Source organism: Anguilla anguilla, chromosome 19, assembly GCF_013347855.1.
Source record: "Anguilla anguilla isolate fAngAng1 chromosome 19, fAngAng1.pri, whole genome shotgun sequence".
NCBI lineage: Eukaryota > Metazoa > Chordata > Actinopteri > Anguilliformes > Anguillidae > Anguilla > Anguilla anguilla.
In genome coordinates, this window is record NC_049219.1 from 15,364,236 (window position 1) to 15,390,260 (window position 26,025).

The 26,025-nt window shown below is 47.2% G+C and overlaps 1 protein-coding gene across 1 annotated transcript in view; it reads left to right on the plus strand.

Moving 5' to 3' along the window:
• The window catches only part of LOC118219185 (transmembrane protein 178B), a 52,927-nt gene extending 27,744 nt beyond the window's left edge, over nucleotides 1-25,183 (plus strand). Inside the window, exons 4-5 of the mRNA XM_035402180.1 lie at nucleotides 19,571-19,708; nucleotides 20,873-25,183. Coding sequence (XP_035258071.1) covers nucleotides 19,571-19,708; nucleotides 20,873-21,123 — 389 coding nt within the window. The 3' untranslated portion in view covers nucleotides 21,124-25,183. The remainder of the gene's footprint in view (nucleotides 1-19,570; nucleotides 19,709-20,872) is intronic.
• Nucleotides 25,184-26,025: the final 842 nt, after the last annotated feature.

The window sequence follows — 26,025 nt, forward strand, 5'->3', positions numbered from 1 at the left end:
CAGAAACAACAACATTTGAACCAGGGGTGGATCGATACCGCTCATTACAGGTACGCATGAGGCAAGCGTCAGTTAGATCTGCAGTGGAAATATAATTAATCAGCTAACGTCCTTCCGATTCTTAGGAAGCTGCTGATCCACGAGCACGCTGCCAAGGGCACAGGGAAGTTTTAGTCTCCGGTACGAGTATGAAAAGGCAGCCGGTTAAGCATCCACCACAAACATATTCCATCGGGCCGCAGTTGGGCCACATCGGTCTTAAGAGTCCCGCGCTATCTCAGTCCTGCAGATACAGAATAAAATAGCCTGTGTGTGTGTGTGTGTGTGTGCGTGCGTGCGTGCGTGCGTGCGTGCGTGCGTGCGTGCGTGAGTGCGTGCGTGCGTGCGTGCGTGCGTGCGTGCGTGCGTGCGTGCGTGCGAGTGTGTGTGTGTGTGTGGTGGTGTGTGCATCGATCTCTCCGCATCACTCAATGAATTTGCAGTTAAGTGATGGCACTCGTGGAGCTTTTCTCTTTTTGCCAGTGTCAAACTTCAAACCGCTTTCTCTCTTTCCCCTGCAGTTTCTGCTATTCTCTACCGCAGGGGTGGAGGACACATGTTCCGTCATAAGGCTTCTCCCCTAATCAGAAAACCAGGGGAGGGGGGGGGGGGGGAGGGGGGGAAGGTGGTGGTAATTGATTCTATCTTGCTTCCTGCAAGTAAATAGTTTAATGAATAAATTAGGCTCGGTCTTATCCTTGTCAAGGTGGGCTTTGAGGAACTGTTTGCTTAATTGCATCCACACAGTTGAGGAGAAAAAAAAAAAAATCTGCATTAACAACCGGCATTAAAGATGTCTAAAGTTGCACAAGGGAAACATTTATCAGATTTAAAAGGTTAGTTGGCCTTATCTTCGACCGGATTCGCACCAGAGACACCTTTATCGGATTTAAAAGGTTATTTGACAGGATGGGCCGTACGCTTCGACAGAGGAACTTTCTGGAAGGAGCAGAGCGTGCGGGGAGACGCACTGCAGCATCCGCCCGCGTTCACTGGACTGTATGTTCTGCAATTAGAAATGAATTGCTTAGAAAATTGTGTGCTTCATTTAAGTAGATGGAAAAAAGGCAATGGCAATTCTGGAATGTCCCCCAGGGGTACATTCTCGGTACACTCTGACTCAATGGCCTGCAGTGTTGTATTGGGTCATGCTATTCGGTCATGATTCTCCATTTTATTTGATCACTGAAATATGCCAGAGACACAACATTTGAGTGCCCTTTGGCATCAACATGACAAGAATGAGGTCACGCTACATGCCTGACTGCATAAGCTGTTCTGTGTTGCTAAATTACGTGTAATTGCTTTGGTTGGAAGCTTTTGTTGCCATTGACTATGGTGCAATTTGGAGCCATCTCCCTGATAGCAGTTGACATGGACAAATCACAAAGTCGGCTGCATTTACGCAGTCTAGTTTTTTTTTTTAACGACGTCCGTGTCCAGATCAGATTCTGATGAAACCGCTAAAGTGGTTACTCACGCACTTAAAATAGAAGATAAAATATTTTCTTCACCCGCTTTACGATGGCCTTGAGGGTCGATATGGGTGCTTAGGGGATGTATATTGCAGAGGTAAACTGCAGTGTGAAGCTGTAGCGTTATTTCCTTAACGGGCCGCACTACGTCTTTGTCAGGTCTGAGGTAAAAACGGCAAAGGGAAGGAAAGCTCAGTAAATATTTAGGCCACCGTGAAAAAAATCCAATCGTGAGCTGGGGCGGCCGTTAATATTCATGGAAACCCTGGCGTTAAAAAACTGCAGACGGGCTGATGCCTTAAATTTGTAATCAGCTCAAGCTGCCTGACAGCAGTCCTGTGATCTACGTGCGGGACGTTTTGTTTTTTGTTTTTTTGTCGTCGTTGTGTGTGGCACACGTTTAATTCATTCCATTTTGGTGGCTCACAGGCCTATTGTGAGCGAGTCTAAGCTCCCAGCATGGCCAGATAAAGCTTTCTGATGAATGGACGCATATACGCTGCATCATACATAACCTCGATAATACCGGAACAGTTACAAATTCACACTTAAAAATAGAATATGAAATGCAGAAAGCTCTCGAATAGAATAATTTCAGTGCACGGTATCACAGTATTATACATGAAGCATTAATACGTACAGTGTTAATAATTCAGAAACTTTTATTATTTATTTTGTTATTATTTATTTTGATTTAAAAAGGCACAATTGAGCAGAGAATATACGTGATATCTCACCAGTACAGTTAGAATAATGGGTTTTTAATCCGGGGAAATGCGGCTCTGTATTTCTCCATAGGAATAATCCTTTTCAATATCAGAACTGCTGCTGCCAGCTGCCTGTTGACAAAAATAGCCATTTCCTATATCTCTGCGTGCTTATCCAGAACGCACGGAAATAAACTCCAGGGTAGCCTGGCCTCGGTCAGTAATGTCTCTGACTCACGGTGGCCAAGGCACTTAAATTGGGAACACAGATCCCTGGAAGGGCTCCCTTTAAAGAAGAAAACCCGGATCGTGCTCATTTCTGTGGCGTGAAGCTCAGCCCTGAAAGTGATTAAAATAAACGATTGTTGCGCTGTGTCCCGTATTTACATGAGCTGCATTTACATCACACCGCCCCCACAGACCAGCGATGCACCAGCTGCTGTGTTCATGAAATAGCATGAGTCACACAATACTTTGCTTTTAATTAACTGCACGTCGTACCTACCCCGCCTTCATCCTCCTATCACAACATATTGGCTAGCACAGTGTATATACGCTTTTGAGTAGAATGTCATTACCGGGAATGGCCATTTTCACTGATAGAAATCCTATCAGTTTTAAATAATTCATTATTTATGTGACTGTGAGATTAGATGCAATTCACCACCCCCGAGCAAATATGCAATTTCAGGACCAAAATGTACCGAACGAAAACCAATTGTGCAGTGGCAAGACACTATGGCGTGTGCTAATGTGCTCCAGATATCCATCTGAGAATAGGATTTAAATGCAACGCGCGCTGCTTTGCCACAGAAAAAAAACGGTTCTGCGGTCCCTTGAGAAAGCTGCAGGCGGCACAAATGGCCCTTAAAGGTCCAGCGACTAGATGCCCAAGGAAGAGCACCTAAGCCAGGGTGGCCCCCCAAGCCCAGGGTGGCCCCCAGTGAGGACTGTGGGGCCCCAGGGAAAGGGACCCGTTACAGCCTCTACACTTTACCGCATCGTCCAGGTGACGCATCCCAGGTGAAGCTGTTAAAGAGGACCAACCCACTGCGTGTTTGTGAGGACGTCAAACAGACCTGGGTCACATACGTGTTTGTTTTGGATTCAAATACTTTCCTACCGCTTTAACTGATCTTTGTATAGCGTATTGGAAGCAATGAAATACTCTCAAAAACTTGCAAACCCCGCCTTCTGGTCATATTGGCAGGCTCAATTACACCAGGCAAGATCAACAGAGCACAGGAAAGTATTTGAATCCAAAACAAATATGTAATTCGACTCAGGTCTGATGTCAAACAAAGTTAACGCCCAACAGGTAAGACAGGTGTGGTTTAAGCACAGTGTAAATATGTGCCAAAGCGCTTTATTAAAGAGGGGCGTTACTCCAGGCCTGGATCAGGGTCTTAGCACTGCCGTTGCTGTAAAGCCTGGTCAAGTGGATGTGCAGCGCTGCCCTGCCGCTTCTGCAGTTCCACCACGCATTTGAGAAAGGTTTTGTGAGTGAAGCCCCATATCTGAGAGGAACGCTGTACAGGCGTACAGTGCGTTACAGTGTGGCGTGTGCTACATCATCGATCGGTTCTAACGAGGAAGATAAATAATTTAGGGGAGCGCAGCGCTAATTCAGGGTAGCAAACAGGAAGGGGAAGCTGATTGGCAATCAAGTTTCATTCTGCCACCGCAATCAACCTCTGACATTAGAACAGTATTATGGATGATTTTCTGAATACAATTTGTGTTTTACCACTGCATTCATCCTATAATTACTACTACAGGGTGATAACGCAACATCGTTTAATTACGTAACTGACAGGAAAGGTCTAATTAATTCATTCAGGTCAGAGGGCCGGACTTCCCAAGCCCTGTAAACACTGTGAAACCTGAGCAACGCGACTCCGCAGTCAACAGCATCAGCAAACCAAATAAACCTTGAAATGTGAAACACTGGAAATGCGTGGCAGTGTACTCCAGACCGAGGCTCCAGGGTGACATCTGAAGTACGTAATGAAAAACGCATGTGGACTGAAAATATGATGTCCTCCTGCAGTGCCAAGTACGCAGTGCATTTAAGTGTGGATCAAAATTATAACGGCAGTGGATAAACAATGAAGGAAAATTCAGGATTTAGTCTTGCAGATTTTCGGGCCCGTCCTGATGGGTCAGGTGAGCGGTGCGAGACAGCGCACCCCCCCCCCCCCACCCCACCGTGGCCTGTGGTGTTCGGGAGGAGCAGAACCGCCTCGGCCGCGGGGCACACCGTCCTCTGAATCGTTCAGGATTTGTCCTCCGACGGCTGCTGTGATTAAGCGTTGATGCGTTTGTTATTCCCGCGACGCGTCCCGCCACAGTTCGGCCCCTCGGTGCGGAGCTGCTCTCAAACTGCCTCATTAACAGGGTGCAGCAGAGCAGCGCTGCGAGCAGCTGGGGGGGACGAGTGAGAGAGGAACAGGGCCTCCTGGCCTGAGCCTGGATGCATTACATGCACCAAGTCTACCAGATTCAGTACTGTGTGTGTGTACGGGTGTGTGTGTGTGTGTGTGTGTGCGTGTGTGTGTGTGTGTGTACGTGTGTGTGTGTGTCTCATTTTCTATAAAGAGCGTTGTTCCTTTTCTCTGGAACAACAGAACTGAAAATGGCTTTGTCTCTCCGGTGGGTCTCTCACCTGGACACGGACCGGATAAATCGATAGAATGTCGATTTTAAACGCAGCAGGAAGGACCTGACCTTGGCAGTGTGCAGCCGGACACACTGTACAATCACAAGTGGCGTAAAAAATAAAAAAAACGAAAACAAACATATGTCAGGTGGTTTGGGGGCGCCAAGGAACTGGTCTTGTGTCCTAAAGGTCAGAAGTTTGATTCCTAGGTAGGACACTGCCGTTGTACCCTTGAGGAAGGTGCTTAACCTGCATCGCTTCAGTGTATATCCAGCTGTATAAGTGGATGCAGTGTAAATGCTAAGAGCGTGTGCTAAAGGCATGTAACGTAATGTAGTGTAATGTAATGTAATGTAGTGTAATGTAGTGTAATGTAATGTAATGTAGTGTAGTGTGATGTAGTGTAATGTAGTGTAGTGTAGTGTAATGTAGTGTAATGTAATGTAATGTAGTGTAATGTAGTGTAATGTAATGTAATGTAGTGTAGTGTGATGTAGTGTAATGTAGTGTAGTGTAGTGTAATGTAGTGTAATGTAACGTAATGTAGTGTAATGTAATGTAATGTAGTGTAGTGTGATGTAGTGTAATGTAGTGTAGTGTAGTGTAATGTAGTGTAATGTAACGTAATGTAGTGTAATGTAGTGTAGTGTATTGTAATGGTGTGACCCGCGCATTTCAGCACTCCACTCTCACGCAGGGCCTTTTTCCAAATCCCGCGAGCGCCACAAAAAAGTCCTGGCAGCTCCCAGACACCGACGCTGTGCGGGAGCGGAGCCTCAGAGCCAGCTGGCACCTCCTTATCTGCGCCGCACACTCCGGAATGTTCCGGCCGTCCCGAGCGACGTCTGAATCCAAGGTCGCCGCGGAAACGGGAGGACACCGAGGGGGCAGAGGCTCGCGCTTCATTTTCGGGGTTTTTGGACACCGAGATTAAGGTTTGGAGATTGAGAGCGCTTTAACTGCAGGGCACCTCCAAGCACACGTGCCCCTTTTTAACCTCGGCACTTCACCGTATCAGAGGTTCGGCTGGAAGAGGCCGACCAACTACCCTGAACGGTTTCACTCCTTTCACTGCTGTGAACCAGCGCAAGATGCTGTGGATCCACTATCAGTTGCCTAGAGCATTTGTTCAATTACTAATTAACACAATAAACTGCAATTACTTAAACTAAGCAGCCTTTCCATAGCTCGTTATGAATCGGAGCTTCCTCGTCCCCTGGGAGGTGGGGTGGGGGGGGGGTACTGGGGGGGGAATGCGAACCCCCTGAAGTGTAACTGATGTTGGGTCCTGGCCTTTGCACCTGGGTTATTACCCTCTGGCATCAGCCTCCAATAACAGTCATAACCGGAGTCGTTATCCGGAGAGCACGGGGGCTTTAACGACAGCGTCTGGCTGAAACTGGGATGGAAGGAGACAGGTGTAATGAGACGCCACCGCCCCCCCGTCCCCCCGTCCCCCCCGGGCCCGGCCAGGCCTAATGAAATGTGATGGGTGGAGTGCGAAGGGTAACTAGGACCCGGCAGAGATCGCACACCGGCCTCTTACTGGCACCCTGCGCTCAGCGGGGGTGGCGGGTGTCAAGCTTTTTGCGAGCCAAGAGGGATAGAGAGAGAGAGAGGGAGAGGGGGAGAGAGAGAGGAGAGGGAGGGGGGTAGAGGGAGAGGAGAGGGAGGGAGGGAGAGGGAGAGAGAGGGAGGAAGAGAGAGGGAGAGGGAGGGAGAGATAAAGAGAGAGAGTCCCAGCACCTCTCTCCGCCTCCGAGCTGCTGTTTCTCCAGCCGTTTTGGAGACCCGGGTGCCATAAGAGGAGAGGAGCAGAGCAAGCAGGGCCAAGAGATTCACACATTCATACCCCCCCCCCCCATAACATATGCCCCCGCCCTTCATTTCCTGTTACGTCATGGCACAGCGGGGGCAGAATTATGCATAATTTCACACCAACAGCATTTCTGATGCGAGAGCGAGTGTTCGCTGCTGTAAACTTACAGGCTGTTGAACATGGCGGAGGGAGAGGCTTCAGGACGCAGGGTGACTCGATGAGAAAGGGAATAGAAATCGGCAGAACCACGTCTCACAGCGCAAGAACACATCACCCTGCCATCCGTGCAGATAAGAGTGTCACGTGGGCAGGAATGTGCTCTCTAAGCCACAGTCAGCTGCTTGGATGAGGTCTCTGTCAGGCAGAGCTACACATTGTTGAAAGGAAGAAAACCTTACAACAACAAAAAAATAAAAAATGATCAAAGCTATCAAAGGCTGAGGGAGTGGAGATTTTTGCATAATGGGACAAACCCCAGGAGAACGGCCCGTTCAGGTGAACCTGCTCTCCAGCAGCGCAGGTGAATTCCAGCCCAGAGAGCGCTGACAGCACTGCCGACTCAGCACTTCTGCTCATGCATGCATTCAGTGAGTTTTTCCACAGCCGTAGATTTGCTTGAAAAGCCGACTGGCAAAGCTAACCTCTCCTCAAGGTGAGTTTTGGAAGCTCGCAGAGCGATTTCATTACAAAAAAAAAGATTTTTTAAAAATATTATTTTTTTTCCCCACCTGCACTGCAAGCATGCTACTCATTCGCTCTGCTGCAGTACCAGACCTGCACAGCACTCAAATCCACAGGCTGGCTCTGTGCCACCCACAGAAAATCCACACACACGCACGCACACGCATGCATACACACACTAGCTCACACACACACACACACGCACAGATACTGGCATGTACACAATACTGTCCGGACGTCTCATATTGCATGCATCTTTACAAAACCCCTTTAAGTGCAAAAGGAATGACATGCTATCCCTGTATAACTGCCACCCCTCTCTGCGTAGCACTTCCCTGGCGTGCCTGCGGCTAACTCACAATGACGGGTGACCCGCCTATCTCGTCACAAATAATAAACCAGGGCCGCATAATGACTATACGCCTGCAACATGAATGTAAAAACAGCCATTAATCTATACATGCGAGCGATAAAGGGTTATTGTTCTCCGAGTGGATTCGCAGGAGGCCTGAGGCAGCGCTGGCGAGGGCGTGCGTGCGAACGACGGAAACGCCGCCGCCGCCCCGGGATTTTAACGGCGAGTCACGTGACGCCCCCCCCAGCCTAGGACGGGCCGGGGTGCTCGACGCGCCTCCCTCTCCCTCTCTCTCTAATCCTTAAGCACGCATTCAAAAGCGCACAAAAGAGGCAGTAACGAGGTTCTCTCTCCGCTGGATTAATTAGCCCGCGCTGTAATCACGCCGCTCCTGCTACCGAGAGAAAACTTTATCAGCCAGGCCGAACGGCGCGGGAGCGATTATCCCAACCTAGAGACTGTGAAGGCGGGGGCCATCTTAAAAACGGCGTCGGTAACTCGCGGCGAAGCGTAGAGATCCGCCGCTCAGCGCCTGCTCCCCCCCCCACTCCTAATCTCCCACATGAAACTTTAGACATAATTACTTTTTTTTTCTTAAATAGCCCTCCAGGCTCAGTCCTCCCATTCGTTCAGCATCCCCATAATCAGGGAATATTGGAAAATCCACAGGATTGCAGAGGCATTTTTTGCACAGGGCCCAGATGTGCTTGGGTGGGGGTGAAGGAGGATTAATGAAAGAGAAGAGAATGCTTAATAATGACTGAAAGGACCTGGCATACCAAGCCTGGCATTTTAGTGGATAATTCCCATTCGCCCACGAATGAAGCGTTTATCTGCTTTTTCATTTCAGCCTTCCTATTCTGAATAAAAACCCGTAAAAAGTCTGTGTTTATTAGAAGAAATAATTCAGTCTTTGAGAATGGGCTTCTTTTTTTTTGATGCTGATGCGCTCCTGAATCGACAGACGAGGCTCCAGGACTGTTTGCTCAGAGGTGCAGGTTGGGGGGGGGGTTGGTTGAGGGCGGGAGCAGGGTCACGGTATGTTGAGCGATGGCCATGTTGCGCTACTACATTTTTGCCCGATTCCCCCCATTTGCTTTCATGAGCTGCACTGCAAACCCTCAGAAAACCATTCAGCTGTAATATACCAGGAAACCGGCAGCAGTGGCTTACCGCCTGTCCATCACAGCCTCGGCGCTGAAGTTCATATATCACTGATATCCATTTTTCTGCAGAATACACTGAAAATTTATTGTCACTATTTTCATTATTTTTTATCCTTTGAATGACCCTCTCCTGAACCCAGTGTTTAGTCACAGACTGAGTTATTAAATGGATGTGGAGCATCGGGTAGCACGGGCCAGTATGCGTATTGGAGCATGGATGGCCGAGCCACGCAGCGTACGATCAGGCTGGTGCAGACTGGGTCCTGTTCAGCCGCTGGTTTACTGTCAGCAAACAGCATGTGCAAACAGCCCGTGGGCTGGACCGGGCAGTCTGCGGGAGTTTTGCACATCGCACGCGACATTAGGCAAGATTTTCGATATTCAGGGCAGCGAGAGGCACCACTGCAAAGGTTAGCACCTCTCCTACTTTACCCCAGTTCTGGTTCCTGTCCCAAACCCTCTCTGGCTGAAAGACCAGCCCCCTGTCTTTGGTGGGCTCTGTGTTATCATCTTTGGTGGGCTCTGTGTTATTCTCTTTGGTGGGCTCTGTGTTATTCTCTTTGGTGGGCTCTGTGTTATCATCTTTGGTGGGCTCTGTGTTATTCTCTTTGGTGGGCTCTGTGTTATTCTCTTTGGTGGGCTCTGTGTTATCATCTTTGGTGGGCTCTGTGTTATTCTCTTTGGTGGGCTCTGTGTTATTCTCTTTGGTGGGCTCTGTGTTATCATCTTTGGTGGGCTCTGTGTTATTCTCTTTGGTGGGTCTGTGTTATTCTCTTTGGTGGGCTCTGTGTTATTATCTTTGGTGGGCTCTGTGTTATTCTCTTTGGTGGGCTCTGTGTTATTCTCTTTGGTGGGCTCTGTGTTATTCTCTTTGGTGGGCTCTGTGTTATTCTCTTTGGTGGGCTCTGTGTTATTCTCTTTGGTGGGCTCTGTGTTATTCTCTTTGGTGGGCTCTGTGTTATTCTCTTTGGTGGGCTCTGTGTTATTCTCTTTGGTGGGCTCTGTGTTATTCTCTTTGGTGGGCTCTGTGTTATTCTTTTTGGTGGGCTCTGTGTTATCCTCTTTGGTGGGCTCTGTGTTATTCTTTTTGGTGGGCTCTGTGTTATCATCGTTGGTGGGCTCTGTGTTATCACCGGAGAGAATGGTGCTCTGCTGCAGAAGGCTGCGAGCCGCTGCTCTGTATGCAAATCCACAGGCGCCGCAGCTGAGCTGAGGCATCGGCCCCGTCGGCAAAGCCTCGCACACACGCCGCGCGTAATCTGTCCCTGTCAGCTGACACAACGGGGCTTACAGTCCTCCCAGAGAACACACACACACACACGCACGCACGCACGCACGCACGCACGCACGCACGCACGCACGCACGCACGCACACACACACACACGCACGCGCGGGACCGACTGCGCACATTACGTTAGCACTGCAAAAAAAAGAAGAAATAAATGACAAATTAACCCGTTAAGATGATCACAAATATGTGATTAGCATGTTCTTAGCTGAACATTCTGATGCTGATGTAACAATCACTACAGAGTTCTAGAACACAGACTTTGAACTCTGAAAAAAATATTCCAAAGGGTGAGGCTTATTTTAACCTCCAAAGCACAGGGGGGAAACAGCAACACTGAGCGAAGCTCCTGCAGGTGCTCCAGCCTTTGATCTGACCCTGCATCTGAAAGGTGCGCTTACACTGTAACCCCCAGCTGAGAAACATCCACAGGCCTGACAGGGGTGCAGGAAATTGGTCCAAAGACCCCTTACAGACTGACGCAGAGGCTTTACATGTACTGTCACACTGCAGTACAGGTTACAACTTCTTTCTTTCAAAAATGTCAATGTCAGCCTTGATTGCTTATTGCTTCATTAGGGTAGATGACTTCCATGACTCCTGTAGGACAGCTGCGCTCCCAGTGACTGCACCGGCAGTACCCCAGCATCAGTAAGCAAGCGCAGGGCAGTGTGTTCCTTCATCTCCGAGCCAGAACCAAGCTGAGTGTGCAGCGCCCCTGTCACACAGACACCGCAGCGTAGCGTAGCATAGCATAGCAGCGTAGCATAGCATAGCAGCATAGCGCAGCGTAGCAGCGTAGCGCAGCGTAGCATAGCAGCGTAGCGTAGCGGCTGCCACGGGGCGCGTCCTCATCAGAACCACAGTCGTTAGGCAAAGCGCCACACAAACGGGCGCTTTAATGATGTAAGACAGGGTGTGACTGCGGGCCTGACGGATGGGCCGTCAGCTCTTTCTGCAATCAGCCCCCCGTGTTACTGCCGCCTCCATAAAACCAGTCAACCCCGGCATCTCATTTAAAAGGGTCTCATAAGAGGAGCGCAGCAAAGGAAGGAATATGGAAGAAAGAAAAAAAAACCCAGCGTAAATGTTTTTTAGACACGGCAGAGATTGAGAAAAAAGCAGCTAATGCCGCCTCTAAGTGCCTCTGCTTTGCAGAGTTTCAGTGCCGTCCGGTGACCCATTCTGTTAAAAATGGCCTCGCTCGCAAAACTGAGCACAAATCCTATTTGTATATTTCTGCCATAAAAACTCTTGAATTGAGCATGCCTGAACATAAATGCCTGAACATAAATGGCGCGAGGATCTTAGCGCTCTGGAGAAAAAAAAATTTAAAGGTTACGGAATATCAATTTTTACAGTTTCTCTGGTCAAGACACGCGCTGCGGTTTTTAAACAGAACTTTTCTTTACTTATGGAATGTACAGAATGGAAAACAAAAGCACCAGACAGAGGCTTTGTCGTTTACGTGGTCGACGTGAGGTTGCAGGTACCATGGATAGGAAGAGTAACGAGAACCTCGGCTGCTTTTAAGTGAGCGGAGCAGAGTAAGACTGGACCAGACGCACCAGGTCAAAGGAAACCTGCGCTGTGCGCTATCTGAAACGTACGCCCGCTTAATGTTTTCTTTGCTTCTTGGTTGACACGGCTGAGCAAACCGGGCCTCCCTCTGGAGAGCGCTGTCAGCCCATCTTACTGTACTTGACAGCAGGGAGACAGAAGGTCGACAGAGCCCGCGGTCTGGGCCACAGGGCCAAGAAACGGGCTTGCGAGGAAGTGAGTCAGGGTGACTCAAGATGGCAGCCGCACACGCGAAGACGAGATGACATCACAAACTGTAGCGTTTGGAATAGGATTCTGTCGTGTGCGGTTTTTTGGGCATCTGGGGGCCGCCAGAACCGATCAGCGTAAGTGTCCAGTCGACGCGTTTGTGAAGAGGGCTATCCCCATGTGAAAATGCGTCGCTGTTTAGTCACAAAGTCAATTTCCTTCCCAAAATGGCTTACACACGCAAACGGCCTACGCTTACTCATCAAGCTCACAAATAGTAAAATCAAGTATTTCCATAAAACAGATTCCAATAGAATTTATCAACCGACACAACAGCTAATACATTCAAAGCTTTTCATTGGCCAGCGCCATTCTAAAATGAACACAGTTTAACAACAGTTTTTAAAATGAGGTTGAAGATGTAAAATGAAATTGAATAAGCATCATTGCAGAGTTATGTTGTTTTGATTTGATTGGTTAAAATGTGCCTCATTTTGCAGCTCTTTAGAATGATACCATGGTTACCAAACGGTAAACAAATGGCAGTTGGTTTTCCTGTTTTTGAAATGTGTGTACGCTTTTACAGTATTTATCCCACAGGACCCCAGTTTAAAAAAAAAATATTGTACATAATCTGTTATAATCATATAGCACATATAATTCCCTGGAAAGCAATGTGGGTGTCTGCACTAGTCCAACGGTCCTCGCTGCTACAGTAGTTTAACTGTTAAACAACGGCTGGGTCCATAAAACTGCGCACACATTTCTCTCTGAAGTAAAACAGCCCAAGTGCTCTCGCTGGACGCCGCGCTGCTCTTGGCTTCCCAACATCCCATCTTAACTCACAAGGACAGCTAGATGGGAGCGCGTAAAAAACCGAAGGCAGTAAGTGAAGCTGTAATGGTCCCCGTTTGCTCTATAAAACCCGCGTCCCGCTCAGGCCGCCGAAAAAACAGCACCCCGCCCGGCACCTACTGCGTGGAGACAGAGCGAACGCTCGCCAAAGGAGCGGCACTCAGTCACTTAAAATCACAGCATTGTCATTACCATGCTGGAAGAAGGCAGCAGAACTCAAGAGGGTGGAGTTGTGACTTTTGAATATAGTCACATATTTGTGTACTGACTCGTTTTGAATCCAGCACAATCGAGTTAAGATTGTGTTCAAAGCTGAGGTATTCCGTATCATACATAACCAAAATCCTGCACACAAACCAGAGATAAAAATTAAAAAAAACTGAGAGATTAACACATAAAAACATCACATGCATGAAATGCAAGGTTAGATCTACATTACATATTCATATTTACAGCCATGTTGTCATTTACAATAAACCTCTGCAAACTGGGAACTGGCATCTCTGGAAACTCATACCAAGCCTGGGCCTTTGACAAGAGGGAACATTTCAATGACTAATTGGATACAGGGATCGATTATGGATACCTGCACTCCACCACTTCAGTCCCCTGTCGCCAACTTAGTCACTGTCCTTGAAGCAGGGACATTTCTGTTATTGGCCACCATTTTGCTTTTTTTTTTTTGCTGCAGTAAAGCTGGCTGAAAAAAATTGACAATTTCTCTGCACAACTACAATCTCTGCAGTTCATTTCATAATGCCTCACACTCCGTGACCAATTTGATCAATTTTTCATAGTCGGGGAAGGTCCTAACCATTAGCCTGCATTACAGTTTTAGTCCTGTATTTTTAATGCTGTGACATAACCCTCTTTGTAACAGGATTTTGTGTGTGTGTGTGTGTGTGTGTGTGTGTGGACAGCATCAGAATCAGCAGCATCAGTTATCAGAGTGGCAGAACGGCTGGTGGAATATCACCGTCTAAAGACTATGGAGACCTTGGGCGAGCATAATTAGAAAGCACGGCTCAAAGCCGGACTCTTCATGTTTAAAGAACAGTTTTATTTTGGTAAAATGTAAATGCTCAGCATGCCCTTTAAATGCACCGCAGCTCGTCCACATCACCCACAATCAGGGACCGTGCTCAGTGGTTCCCCTCCGTAAAAAGGTCAGGAGGTACAATGGCGGCTGCGTCACTCTTACATGCAGAAGCGCCCCAAGACCATCTGGTAAACAAATAATCTGAAAAGGTTAATGTGAAGCCCGGAGAGCCTCCCAACAGCCCCGGTGCAGAAGCAACGCCATCGCAAACGGGCATCAGAACAAGGCCGACGCCAAGACGAGAGAAGACTGACCAAGACGCTCGCGTCTGAGGGAATAGTTCACGCGCAAACACACAGACCCATTATGTCCAGCGTTCAAATGACAAGTGATGCTGCTGCCATAGAGCACAGTGCACTTGCAGGCTTCTGCACGCGTCCGATCAGCCGCACAGAGCAGCCAGCAGATAATCAGACGCTAACGATCACGAAAAGGAGAAGGTCCTCCCTCGCGGTCGCCTGCGTCGGGCCGCGTCCCAGTCCCCGGGGATTCGGCTCGGGAACGGGGAAGCGTCGCCGCGCGATGCGAACTGACACGGTCCGGTCAGCCGGAACGCCGATGTGGGGGGAAAACGGCATTCTGGGGGAAAGGAAGGAAGGAAGAGCGGGCCGCTCGAGCCGCGCGGAGCGGAGAAGAGCGTGACGATACGTTCCCCGAAAACAAAACGGGAGACGGAGAAACAGAAACGGGGGGGGGGGGAGGCTCGCGGGTGACTGAGCGCCAAACAGATGCAGTCGCGCACGAGAGTTTTTTTTGTTTTTCTTTTTTCAGACGTCCTCAGAAAGGAGAGGCGGCTGGATCGCGGAGCGGCTCACGCGATTAGCACCCTCTTATTAGCGTAGCGGAGGCTTCGCTGCAGCGAGCGGCGTGTCAGCACTGAGAGCGTGAAGCGGGACCCGTTCTGTACGCTTTTATTTTGTTTTTGTTTTTTTTGCTCAGAGCAAAGACGCCCCGACAAGATGGGGAATAAATAAATAAAATAAATAAAAGCGGCTTCCAGCTCGCATCAAAAGCTATCGCAGATAAACTGAAATGACGGGCATGAACACATAAATCAAATATCTTTCTACAGCCTCCCCCCGTTGCATAACCTATAAGACGTTTCCAGGAGCTGACTGACAAAAGAATGACGACAAGCAGAGAAAATAACGCGGAATGAAAATCTTGTTTTTTTTAAATTTTTTGTGAAGATTTGTGAAGAGGCGGTAGAAATGAAAGCCTGCGTTTGTGCTGAAGTCTTTATTTATCTTCCGCAAAAAGCTGTAAGAGCAGATAATTAAGACCAGCCTTAATTGAGAGCCAGTGTGCACAACTTGGCCCAAGCCCATGGGCTTGATCGACAGCATCTCTGCCGAGCCTTCTGAGCAGCCCGGTCCATAGCACAAAAACGCTGGTGTGCACCCCTGCACCACGGACCCCCCCCCCCCAAAATGAAATACACGTCCCGAGCCCGTGGAGGGCACATCTGACAGCTGAGGCACTGCGATTGAAAAGCCCCAAATTGTCCATTCAGCAGGGTGACGTGGCCGCCCTGCCATGGCAACACTGATCAAAGAGCGCGGTCTGAAAAGCGGCCATTGTTGTGTTCGACCCTGAAGAAGAGCAGCCAGAATGCAAACCCAGATCCTCATCAGAACGTGGCCATCAATCCCCCTCTCTAGATGGGTACCACTGCTTCAGCTGCACTGTGATATCACACTAAAGCTGCTGCTCACAATAGCAGTAATACAAATGGTCATTCAGCAAGACAGGCCCTATTAATTGTGCAGCAATGCTGTCCAAAGTCAGGGTTGTAAAATATGTGTGTTCAAGCGAAATTGAAATTAACGTGAATTTAACTAAAATGTGATAAAATGTAAAACTAAAAAAAGTCCCCGCCAAAATATAATTGCCCCAAAACTCAGGTTACATTATCAGTCATGCAAGGCTATACAAATATGTTTGGGGCACTGAAGTTAAAACCACATCTAATTTCAGGCAACGCTGGGCTCGGAAATTTCCAAATGACACGTTGGTGGCGAGCCGCTACAGGACCTGATGGATTTTATGTGAGGCTGGCGGGGGAATCAAACAGAACGTGAAACAAACACCTGAGCTCTCCATCACTGAAATGCCACTGCTGGCTCGGGCCCACTTCCAGAACTCATTTCCACAACAGAAAGGCGGGGGGGGGGGGGGGGGGATGCCCAAAACGGAGACGGCTTCCCGACGATGCGACAGCAATTAGTCTGTGAACTTCAGGACTCGCCCGCGCGCTCGTCGCCCGGCCCTAATGACAGAGACGGAGCTGCGCGCGTTTCCTGTTCGCGGGTCACGGATTACATCATCAATTAACCGCCACGGCGTGTAAATCAGCCGTGGCTGAGAGAAAGGGCGCTACATTAATAATGCCAGAGCGGATCAAAACGATCCCCAGCACAGCCACGTTTGAGCCGAGCGCGACCCAGGCCCCCCCCCCGCCCCCCCCCCGCTCCATCGCCCCCACCCCCCGAGAAAAAAGACTCTGAAGCGGTTTCCTACTTGGCTGCGCTCATAAAGCTTTTTGAAGTTCTGTCGGAGTTATCTGTCTCGGGCAGACATGCAATTTTTCCGGGGATTTGGGCAAATCTGACGGCGGCCATCATCATCATCGGAGGAGGAGCACCACGGAGCAGGACTGCGGAGGGCCCCCCTTCCACACCGAAACCGCGCCGCGCCTCCTCTCCTCCGCTTCGGCTATTAATACGCGATAACGGTGCGATTTGTGGCCCATCAGCAGCCACTCGGCTCCCTCAGCACCCAGCCCGTTACCTCATCCCATCGGCAGCAGGCCTGAACTCAAGGTTTCCACTTTGGTTGTGATTTAAGGGACAGTACAAATCCATACAGTGGTTTGTCCACGGGGAACAAATAAGTTAATACAGGTTCTACGATAGATTACAACATGCCTCTGTGAAATGTTTCTTTATAAAACAGTACTGTCTGAAGTTTGTTGCTCAGGTTGTTTTCTGCACAAACGTTCAGTCAGACACAGCACATTTATGCAAGCTATCTTGGCTGTCATCCCTGGCCCTCTGTCCCGTGTGAGATATCTGGGGGTCAGAGGTTAGGAATCCCCAAAACTGCGGACCGTCAAACAGCCTGGCAGGCAGCCATTCCCAGCTGACATCACTGTCACATGACATGAAAAAAATTGCATGATATGCACCACTGAGAGTTTATCAAAGTGTATACATATATATATACATATATACACAGTGAGCACCATAATGTTTGGGACAAAGATATATATTTTTTTTACTTTACTTGGCTCTGTACTCTTAGATTTGTAATAAAACTATTCTCATGCAGTTAAAGTGCACATTCTCAGCTTTCATTAAAGGGTCCTGCAGGCAGCAGAATGAATTCTGCAGTTTTTTCAAAGCCAAAATCTGTAAAACATTATTGAACGGCCAAGTCAGTCACCTAATCTGAATCCAACTGAACATGTGTTTCACATGCTGAAGAGAAATGTTAAGGTAACTAATATATATATATATATATATATGTACTCAAATCATTTCTGGTTATTACAGTGCCCACCAGCTTCATTGTCATAACCACCTTGAGTTAAATACATTTGCCATGCAATTAAGGTGATTCATTATATTGAAGCACTGCAGTTAAAGTATAAAACTTTTAATCACATTAGTTAAAAATTCCTGCGCAGACAGTTTCATTACCAATTTCTTTTCATCTAAACCACTATGACACCGCAGTCTCAAGCTGTAATTGCCAATTAAGTTCATACGGAAAATGTGTTTTATTTCCTGAATAAAAAATTATCATCTCTTATCACCTGCTCTCTTAAACTATAAGGTTCTACTGTAGAGAATTTGGACTTTTTTTTTAATGCTTCGTGCTAAAACAGTTCATTTTAGCAGCGAAAGCATTGGAGGCTAGTGCGATGCAAAGTTCCTCCATTGCACACTGTGGGAATTCCACTGCATTATTCACGATGCTGTGCGACAAAGAACCGAAACACCACGTCTGTCCCAGTCAAAATGTCCTGTTTAATTTGTTCCAGGGTGCACCATCACTGTGACCCACCTACCCAGTCTGACCAAATGAGTCACACTTTTCATTCCCCCTGACGCTGCAAGGTCAGCAGAGCACTGTAGTGCTTTGTAAACAGCACTTAACAAACAGGCCACCCTCTCAGCTCCTCCACCGGGTATGCAACATATCTGGCGCTCACTGCAAATATCTCTACGGCATGACACCTGAAGTGCCCCCCCCCCCCCCCCCCCCCCCCCCCCCCCAATTGAATAAAAGCAGGTTCTAGATGCGAGTTGTCGATTCCTGACCAGTGCCGCCGCACCACTTGGAAAAATATTCCGCTGCTGCTGCTTTCAGTGAATTTTCAAACCCAGCAGCTCCATATCGATGCACAGCAGGATGCCCTTACTGCCATTACAAGCAAGGACACCTGGGCTCACCCCCGCGCTCTTCCAACACCAATCACCCCTAACCGCGATGACACATCAGCTCCGGCAGCGCAGAAAACAGCAGTGCGCCACTCGCCACGCGCGTTGTCCGCGCGCTCTCCAAATCGCCTAACGGTGTTTCTTGCAAGCGTTACCACGACTACGTCTTTCACCGAACGCCGTCGTTATTAAGCTCCCGCCGAGAGAAGATGACTTCCCGCGGGACACGTTTTCACCCGCTCGCGTGACCGAGGTGTGCGCGCATTGTGGGCAGCTGGATGCCCTGGACTGACGCTGTGCGCACACCCGACTGAGCCGTTAATAACCGATCGCATCCACATGGAATCCTTTCAGATTCGTGACAAAGCTCCCGTTGACCTACCCGCTGGCTGATCTCACTGTGTTTCTCATATTTTTGCGGTTTGCTGAAAATAAAAACGTGGCTCCTGCTGAAGTCTATTAACCAAAGGACAAGAGAAAGGTAGATTTAATATAGTGAGCATGTACAGAAATGATTGGAACTCTAGGGAGACCAAAACAACGAAATAAATAAATCATCCTCAATCAGTAGAGCTATGTACAGGATTAGGCCTACTTCGCTCATACTCGGTGCAAGAAGAAAACAAGCACTGACAAGCAAGATCAGGCAAATTCCAAGTGAAAACCTCACACATTGAACAGTTATATCCCAGCGTTCAGTGTTGCCTTGTAACGGTAGAAACAGTGACAACTCACATTTCTTCCTGCATATCACATTGACAGTCAGTTTTAATAATTCTGGGCATATCTGTGGAAATACTGCATTCCTTTATGTTGAAATATATTCAGTGTGGTCTGTCAAAGTGGGGGGGGGGGGGGGGGGGGAGGAAGCTTTAACTTTCCCTCGTGCAGGCATAAAATTAATTCTCTTGAAATTAGGTGAGGAGGAACATGAATGTGAGTTTGAGTGACGTGCTTCCCATTGCATATAATTGCTATTGTGGATAGGCTTGATGATCTTGCTGTTCCTCTAATGTGCTGTCACTGCATTTATTAAGTCATGGTGATACAACTGCAGGAAGGAATCCTGACCTACTTATATCGAGAAATAACCAACCAACAATAACCAACTGTTTACCGTGGCATTGTGACTGTCCTTGTACACAGAACGTGGGATTCTAACCCCGGATTTCAGCGCAAAGTTAATTATTTAAATTATTTGTTTTCCACAGACCTAAGGCGGATGACAGCGGGCTTCATGGGCATGGCAGTGGCCATCATCTTGTTCGGCTGGATCATCGGAGTGCTGGGCTGCTGCTGGGACAGGGGTCTTATGCAGTACGTCGCCGGTCTGCTCTTCCTTATGGGAGGTGAGTTCAGCGACACCTGTGTCCTTGGGCGAAAGAAAAGATTGAACGGACGAGTAGAATTACGTAAGGTTAAGGCTATCTAGCTAACTACATTGTAAAGGACTCTGACCAGGGAACCGTTGTTAGCAACCTTGTTGACTAACTATCGATAGCTAAACATTAGCTATTGAACTTAGTCATGCTTTTGTTTCCGTGTTTTAGTGTATATTGTTGTTGTAGCTGTACGTAACAGGCTAGTTTTCCATTAGCTAAAATTACATAAATGTAGCATAAATTACTCAAAATAATTACCAAAAATCGCTGTCAACGCCGACCGACTTAGCTGGCTAACTTGTTTGTTTTTAGCAAGTGGTTTGATTGTAGCCTAAAGCCTATGTTCTGACCGGCGCGAGACGAGTTTAAATTCATAGGCTAATATCAGCCTTCCTGTATCGTCACATATATCTTTACATTTTTGAAGCAGCAGGAATAAAAACCTGATCATGGCACACAATACCCTGGCACGTGAAAACTGACTTATCTGCTGGTAGTCTGCAGAGACACAGAAAAACACAAATATTTTTTGGTAACTGCATAATATTTCGGAAATATTTTCCTACCAAAAAGCACGACAATTAACTACAGGCACAAAAAAGTGTCAGCATGTCACCCTCAAATGATATGCAGTGTGGCAGTGCTTAGAGGGTATACGCAATTAAGATGTGCAGTGAATTAATTTGATGCCCTGCGTATGCATAATGAATAGGCAATTAAAAAAGCCAATTAAGCTGCCAAGTAATAAAGTAAAGAAGTACTGGAAGTGCTGGGGGGTCAGATGATAGTTGCCATACAGTGTTATGCAGCATTTTGGAAATAATTCAGAAATTATGGTAAGCATAGATTTTCATATTCAAGACTGCACTTCAGCCTTTACTCCAAAATGGCATAAATAGCTTGCAGGATCCATGACAGACAGCGACGCAATTTTTTTGGTAATACAACAATAACAAGCTTAAGAAACCTTTTATTTTTAAAAAATACAAATAAAAAAATGTCATCCACTCTAAATTCTTTTGGTTAAGAAATAGGCATCACCCATGATGACCAATCAGCAGAAGTGAACTAATATTTCTAGCCACTGCAACCAGAAACCGTTTTTTTTATAAATTAATTTGTTTTCCCCAGGTACCTTCTGTATCATCTCCCTGTGCACCTGTGTGGCCGGCATCAACTTCGAGCTGTCCCGCTACCCCCGTTACCTGTACGGGCTGCCCGACGACATCGGCCACGGGTACGGCTGGTCCATGTTCTGCGCCTGGGGGGGCCTGGGCCTCACCCTCATCGCCGGCTTCTTCTGCACCCTGGCCCCGTCCGTCCAGCCCCTGCCCCGCTCCACCTGCCCCAAGTCCCGACCGGAGAACGGAACGGTCTGCTAAGAGCGCCCCCTTCAGGCGTCCGGTGACACGACACACATACACACAAAACACTGCCTCTGTGCGTTGAGACCGTGTCCGCAAAACCTTGCGAGAACGTCGCGCGGAGAGGAGGAACACGAGCAAGCGGCTAAACGCATAGCATCAAAGGGACACTTTTCAGTCTTTATAAATATTTCCTGGCTACAGACAATGGGAACATTTCTGTGTGTGTTAAAAAGAAAAAAACCATAAAACAAAAAAACAAAACAGGAACAAGGAGGGGGGAAAAAACGGCAAGACTTTGATTCGGTTCCTTCAACAGACCTAAGGAATTTTGAGTCAAGTGTGACGTGCAAACTGATTAAAGAAACTGGTGCTGTGTGTCTTAAGCAAACCTGTACAGATAAACTCGGGTGAACCTGGCGGAGTCTTCTGTTGACACAGAAGAACTGAAGGCTGCCCGTGAACAATGAACTGAGTGGCAGTGGTGGGGTAGGGGGACCATGGCATAAATGGTTGTAATTCAAGAACCAGGGCACCGGTCTTGTGCAGAAACCTGCGGTAGAAATCCCGCCACATCTGCTTTTCCAGAGGCTGGAGGTAGCATTTTCAAGGCCTCGCCCCCACCCCCCCCTCCTCTGACACCTGAATGATGATTGATGGGGCAGGCCAAAGGCATAGCACAGCGTAGCACACATTGGTCACCCATGCCCAGAGCTGAAAGTGGGTGGAGACAAGGGACAAGGGACACGGGGCACAGGCATTGGTTTCGAAAAAGGTACAGTATACGTCTGCAGACTTGCTATTATCGAGTGGTAAGCCGTTGCCATAGTAGCACACTGCAGTTCCCCCAGACAGGTCAGCTTCAGGGTCAGCTTGATGGACTTTATCCAGATCATGAAAGAAAAAAAAAAAAAAAAACAAAATTACTTCTTGCTGACTGAAAAGTCCAGGAGTGGGATCAGATAAGACAGCCATTTAGTCAGCAGGGAATTTGTCGATTCCCCCATTGCAAACTGTCTCTACTATCTTATAGAGAGACCAGTCGCTGCATGCGACTGGGGTCTCTTCACCATTGTACAGATGTGTACAGAATACTACTACCAAGAATCAAAAAGTGAAACTTCCATTTTGTGTTTTTTCATATTTCGGTGGACGTCCCATTCCCTCTGCTCCTGTGAGGAAGCAGTGACTTATTTGTGTATTTACATTTTATCAGTTGTCAACTTTTGTCACTTTTCTTTTTTTAAAAATTAAAAACAAACCATCCTGGGTGTGTGCTTGAGGTGACTGCACACACGTTTGTGTGTGTGTGTGTGTGTGTGTGTGTAGCGCGTGAGCCATTTTTCACTCTGCCATTTTCATAGAGTTGTGTGTGTGAGTGGGTGTTTTACAATCTGTATAAGGGGGGAAAAAAACGTATGGTAATAAAATAAAAATAAACAGCTACCTAAGGGAAGAGGTAGGGTAATTTCGTGAAAGGGGAGCGAGTGATGCGGTGTCCTGGTTGTGCGGAACGGCCTCTCATTTCATCTTCTTCACGGCTTTCTGTGGCGGCGTTCTTCGGAGAGACGGCCGATTTATGAGAAATGATTCCGCATCTCGCCCTCACCGCCTCGAGTGGAAAGCTCTGAAGCACTCGCTCTTTCTGATAGGAAGCACAGGCTCTCTGTACCTTAGGACAAAAAAAGCTTGTTTTGATGTTTCCTGGTATCACGAAAAGACTTTCTTCTTCTCCCCGCCCTTCCTCCCCCTTCCTTCCCCAGAAATGATTACCTGTTTCTGCAGTGTTCGGGTTTGTGAGTTGCTTTTATAAAGCTACCTCCAAAGGTGAGGTTGCAGGTATACATCTTCCAGTCCAGCCCTTCGAAAGGCTTCCCTCCTCATCTTAATTCACAACCCCCTCCCCCCCCCCCCAAACCCAGTTCTGCTGGCTGGAAAACCAGGGATACCTGCTCAGTGCATATTTCCCAATGTTCCCACAGACTGCCATTGTCTTCAGACAGTAACGAGTCCTCATTTACATATGTGCATATTATTATTATTATTATTACATTAAATCCCTACCATCCATAAGGTTTCACTTGGGTAACACTCAAATGCTCACCCTATTATCCAAGAGTGAAATGCTATATGATATTTGTTTTATCGATGGATTTAATAGCCTGGATGATGAAAAACGATCGCATTGTTTTCGTTCTAGTATTCCTCTAGGAAACTGCACACTGTGCAACCTGTCACCTCATTTTTGGTTTCCCTGTATTTCAAAAACTGGTAAATGATTTCGTCCCACGAGATGCAGATGTGTAACATAATTTATGACAGCCTAGTCTAAGCGATGCAAGATCCAATACTGCAACTTTTCAAATTGAACTCAGTACACTACACAAAAAAAATGCTCATTTAATGCACAATATCTATAAGAAATCCGGCCAAATAGTACAGTCTGCTTTTGAAAGTGCAAATATCTCTCCACTGACAGTACTCCACTGAGTACTTCCTGTCTGCATGACCGGTGATTGGAGGACTGATGTCACACAGTGAGGCTGGACTTCCAATATGAGATACATTGACCAACTATTCTTAGTAGGGCATTGCTTGAAAAGCGTGGACACTTCACGCCTTGAGCTGTGAGCTTCTCCATCTTAAGGTTTTTTTCTAAGGTTTCGCTGATGAACCTTGAAGGAAAAGCCTTCTTATCTTCCTCCCCAGTGCCTCAGTTCAAGAACTGTGAGCAACAAACACGTTTAAAGTGGGAGGCGAGTTTCAGTGGGCAAGGTAAACTGAGCAAATTAACTGAAGAGTACTTCGAGAAGTTTGGGCTCCTTTTTAAAAAAAAAAATTTTCACTTCACAGCCTGGGTATTAAAAAAAAAAACGGGGGAGGAGGAGGAAGCTGCCGCTGGATGTGGGCGGAGGACGCAATTGGGCGTGAAATTACAATAACATAACTGGACACACTTGACAAACTGCAGCTACCGCCCCCCCACCACTCCCCCCCTCCCACTCCCACCCCTACCCCCACCGCGAAAGCAAACGCAAGATAAAAGACAGACTTACCCCCCATCAGAGCATTCTGGAGGAGAAAGCTGCAAAACAATTCTCATCAACAGCTGACGTTGCAAAGGAAAACCATGGAGAAAGAAAAACAGACCGGCCTTAGCACATCCACATCTGCCTGCTCCCTGTCTCAGTCAGTGAGAAAAACAAGAAGACATATTTGGGGGGGGGGGGCAGGGAGGAGGTGGTCAGAAATTACCTTTACATACGCAGTTCTTGCTTCGTAAAGCCACTGATACATGCTTATCTTCCCCGAAAAACACCACCCAGGGGTAGCAAGCCTTGGTCCCAGTGTGCCAGTGGCATTTCTGGTCTCTGTTCCAGCTGGTTTCTGTACATCCCTGGCACTCTGGGACCAAGGTTCTCCCCACCCCATACAGTTAATAACCGGTATAACTATATAACTATGAGGAAATATTTTACAGCTGTACCAGGTAGTGCACTTGTAGTCTGACACCACTTTCAGTGTCTTAAGTTCCCAGAGGTCCCAAGGACAGGAAGCAAACCCACAGCACGAGGGGAAGGTAGAGGAAATGAAAGAATAGCTGTTACCAATCAAAGCCCAAGGTTGAAATGATTAAAGTGGTCATTTTCTTACATTTCTGTCAGGAGTGAGGGGCTCACAGTTACCACAACAATATTTAACACTCCTCAATCATTGAAAAAGCTGTCAATCAAATAATCAATACCCCTCCTAAGTCAAACAGAGGCTAACTTCATTGGGAAGAAATACTTGGAAGTCAGCTGAAGACATTTCACGTCTGTGTAACATTGGGAAATACATATATTTTTGATGGTGTAAAATATTGAAAGGAGGTTAGACGGAAACAGAATACCGCAACATTCATTTCAATTAATATTTAAAAACTAAGGATCTGTCAAACTTCTACATCAGTAATGTGTCTGTTCAGTAAGCGAAAATTAAATAAAAATTTTTAAAAAAGAAGTAAATAAAAATAAATCCTGGACATGTTCAACTGTGGAATGTAAAAGCATACGAAATAAAATCTCATTGGTGTGTTCACGTGTGCTGCTTGGTGATGCTCCCCTCCCCCCCTCTGCTTCTCCACTCAACCAAAGCTTTTCTTCCTCAAAGCTTCATACTCCCTCATTAACATATTATGCAAATTTAAACAGGGAAAAAAAAGAGGAATAAATCTCAAAGATTTGTGCCACGTCATTAACATTTCAAGGTAATCTAAATGTAAAAAATAAAAAAACAGGACGATAATGGACAACGCTGCAGGCTCTCTAGACCAAACCAAAGGATTTCCACTACTAGTTCATGCTATTTCAGTAAAGCTCACCAGTAATTACTATTACCATTACTGGGAGTGTGTATTCATGCAACACAAGGTACACGAACTTCCTACACAAACCAGTCATAGTGCTATATTAAACCCATCAACAATATTTAATCAGGTACAATTGACCAACCTGGGCAATCAAAAATAAATAAAATAATAATAATCACTTCTAGCTTTAAAAATACATGTTATTAGCTACACAGACTATGGTTATAGTGAGACCACAGCACCTCCACTTCAGAGCGGGGCAGCGGCGTTGGCGGCCGTGCCCGTGCGGAGCAGGGCGCCAAGTTTCACACCCGGCTGGTCCTTTCAGAGCACCGTTAGACTGCAGCTGGGAGGGCCGAGGGGTCTTCATCTGCGGACGAACACAGGCCCCACTGTGGAAGAGGCCTTTATCTCCGTTACCTACCCACACTGAGCCCTGCAAAAGGACACAAGCACACTGCCTGCATTGTGTGGTTCAGGAACATTTGGGGTATGACAATAAAATTATATTGTTTTTAATTAAATTCTCAAAATAGTATGTACTAATAGTATGTTTTTTCCGCCCATTG